Source organism: Etheostoma spectabile, chromosome 10 (assembly GCF_008692095.1).
Source record: "Etheostoma spectabile isolate EspeVRDwgs_2016 chromosome 10, UIUC_Espe_1.0, whole genome shotgun sequence".
In the NCBI taxonomy this organism is placed as follows: Eukaryota; Metazoa; Chordata; class Actinopteri; order Perciformes; family Percidae; genus Etheostoma; species Etheostoma spectabile.
Window position 1 is genome coordinate 6,927,456 of NC_045742.1, and position 3,119 is coordinate 6,930,574.

At 34.2% G+C, this 3,119-nt stretch overlaps 1 protein-coding gene across 1 annotated transcript in view; it reads left to right on the forward strand.

Annotated features, from left to right (window-relative positions):
• Nucleotides 1-1,955, forward strand: part of bbs7 (Bardet-Biedl syndrome 7) — an 8,294-nt gene extending 6,339 nt beyond the window's left edge. Inside the window, exons 16-19 of the mRNA XM_032527358.1 lie at nucleotides 424-533; nucleotides 633-736; nucleotides 964-1,087; nucleotides 1,266-1,955. Coding sequence (XP_032383249.1) covers nucleotides 424-533; nucleotides 633-736; nucleotides 964-1,087; nucleotides 1,266-1,399 — 472 coding nt within the window. The 3' untranslated portion in view covers nucleotides 1,400-1,955. The remainder of the gene's footprint in view (nucleotides 1-423; nucleotides 534-632; nucleotides 737-963; nucleotides 1,088-1,265) is intronic.
• Nucleotides 1,956-3,119: the final 1,164 nt, after the last annotated feature.

Consider the following 3,119-nt stretch of genomic DNA (forward strand, 5'->3'; position numbering starts at 1 on the left):
TGGTAACGTTACGTTTTGAGTGGATGGCGAGTGTGCGACGCCAAAATGGATGCCAATAAGATTCTGAATGAATTTTTACTTTTTAAAAGTGGCCAAATGGTTCCATCGACAACACCAAAGTGATCAGTGTCTGAGCAAGGTGATACACTTTTCTCACGAAATGAGAAAAAAAATAATGGGACAAAAAGCAATCAAGGGACATTTAGAATAGATAAAAATGTGCGATCAATCGCGAGTTAACTATGACATTAATGCAATTAATCACGATTGAACATTTTAAGCGTTTGACAGCACCAGTTATAATATTTTATTCTGTCTGATGCCCCTAGAAATGTTTTAAATATTATTTCATTTTCAGATTTAGCATGGATTTCTGTTATAATCTACTTGGAATTAAATGTTTTTATTTATTTGTAATTTTAGCAAAGGGGAGGGTCACTTCAAGTCAGACAACATCTCTACCATCTCTATACTGAGTGATGTTCTCTCTAAAGAAGCCACCAAGAGGAAAATCAACCTAAACAATTCATATGGTAGGTATATTATTATTCATGTTCAGTATCTGCTGACAAAATATTTCCAGGGAATAATTAATTAAAACTTGTTAAACTAACTGTTTGTTATTCTTCCAGACATCAATGATGAGTCTGTGAGTCACACCCTGAAGATGATACATCCAAAGCTGGAATACCAGTTGTTGTTGGCTAGAAAGGTTCAGCTTATTGATGCACTTAAAGTACGTATTGATGAAATGTGTCGTGTTACAGGAAAACGCCACTCTGAAGCTGAATCAGTTCTGTTTTAATATATTTACTGCGTATGTCCACAAGCCCACCTTTGGTTCAACGCTCTACGATTTCTCAAAAATATTTTCAGTGCTGTTGACAGGATTTATTTGGAAATGTACACCACTTACTTACTGTACCTCCACCTCACTTCCTCTCTGATTTATCTGACTGGTAGGAGCTTCAGGTTCATGAGGGGAATGCTGACTTCCTCATCCCAGAGTATCGCAACATCTTGGATGAGTCCGCTAATCTCCTCGAGGAGTACAAGAAGCAGCCAGCGCACCTCGAGAGGCTTTATGGTGCAGAATTATTGCATTTCATTATAAATTAACGGATTTCCCTTACTCCTCTCCTTGTATTCATGTCAATTATTGCTCAAATGTAAGACAGGAATTTACCTAGACGTAAAGTTCTACTACATTATGACGTAGAGCTTGTTGGCTTGTGGTAACTTGTATATTTTTTTCTTTCCCTAAGGAATGATCACAGACCTCTTCATCGACAAATTCAAGTTCAAAGGCCAGAATGTGAAGACCAAGGTGTCCTCGTTGCTGGAGATTCTCGATAATTATGACTTAAACTCTCTGTTAGACTTTTTCAATGAGGCATGATATCATGTAGCTCAGAGATCATAGAGTATTATTTACGTGTCTTTGAGTGTCTTTATTTGTGCTATTTTTGTATTGTAAATACCAAATGTTTTGTTGAATGGTAGTTACTAGCAGTGACAATGTTATGTTGTCATTTAGATACTTTTTGTCATAATAATAATAAAATAATGTACATTACTTTAATATTCATAATATATTTTGTTAGAAATAAAAAAAACAAAGGTAGTGATAAATAAACCACTACAAGGTTGCCAGTTTCCTCTTTTTATTGCTGACTAAGTTTTGGTTGAGGTTTGAAATTTTAGTGACTAAAATTAAGCCAGTAAAAAGCACACTAATTGTATATTTTTATAATATCAATAACCATAGCACTGTGAGTTCCCACTCTTGAAATATGTCACCATTGTAAGATGCATCATTCAAGGAACGGATGGAAAGTCAATTGACAAAACTATGAAATATCAAATGATTATATGAAATTCTACAGAAAGCTAAAAGTGTTGTCATGAGCCATTTGTGACAAATTAGTAATTTATCCATACAACACGCTGAAGTCTCATTCGTATGATGTGCCATGCTTGTTTTCTTTATATTGTCATCCTCTTGACCTGATTTGAATTTAAGAACTCCCAAGCACCAAAAATAAGATCGTACAGCACTGTAACTGCATCACAGCAAGTACTTAATTTGAGTATTTCCATTTTATGCTACTTCATACTGCCACTTACTATATTTAAGAGGAAATAATTGCACTCTTTACTCCATACTTACCAGCACACTATTTACATTACTTTATCTGCTAATAATAGTTATGTACCTTTAAGTTACATTTTTAATACAGAACTTTTATGTTCTGGTATATTTCTACTTTTTCTAAAATAAAGAATCTGAAATCTTCTATTGCTGACAAAAGATGGAAAGGTGTCTGTTCAGCATGAGTCAAATTTGTACAGAATAACCAAAATTATTTAGTATTTAGTTTAGAGTATTATTTTCAATCAATGTTTCTATGTCAAATCATCTATGGTAGGAGCAAATTAAATTACACATGAACATTATGCAGTGGTGATCAATGTAACGCATAGTACTTATCATTTGGGGGTACTTGTACTTTACTTGAATCTTTCCATGTTATGCTGCTTTATTTTGGAAGCCAATATTGTACGTTTTCTTTGTTACATTTATTTAATAACTTAAGTTACTTTGCAGATTCGTATTATTAATTAAAAAATATGAATCATCATCTAATTCATGATGTTGGAGTATTATAGGTTAAGATGCCCACTAGTATAATCCAATCTAATCCAAATCAGCTTCACTTTCACCACCTGCAATATTTGTGATATTTACACGTTAATGCATCAATAATTATAATCCAGGGATATCATAGGGCTACAAACGATGCTCAAATAGGCCATTCTGCATAATGAGTTGTTTTTACTTGATGCTTATCATTTAAATCCATGACTTTTACACTGTGTTATTGTTACTTTTGAAAGTTCAGAGTACTTATCCACCACGGACATTTTCCCGCAGCTGTTACTCCTATATAACGTTTTTCTCCGTACGTTCAAATCTACTGGTTCAAATGTGTCAAACCAGTTTTGAATTTGCAATCAAGCGAACATTGTACTCTTTCAGTTGCCGTACATGTTACGCGTCACTGCGTATGCCGCTTGTGATTGGTCCGTTTCAATCCTCGCGGGCTACTTGAACTGAG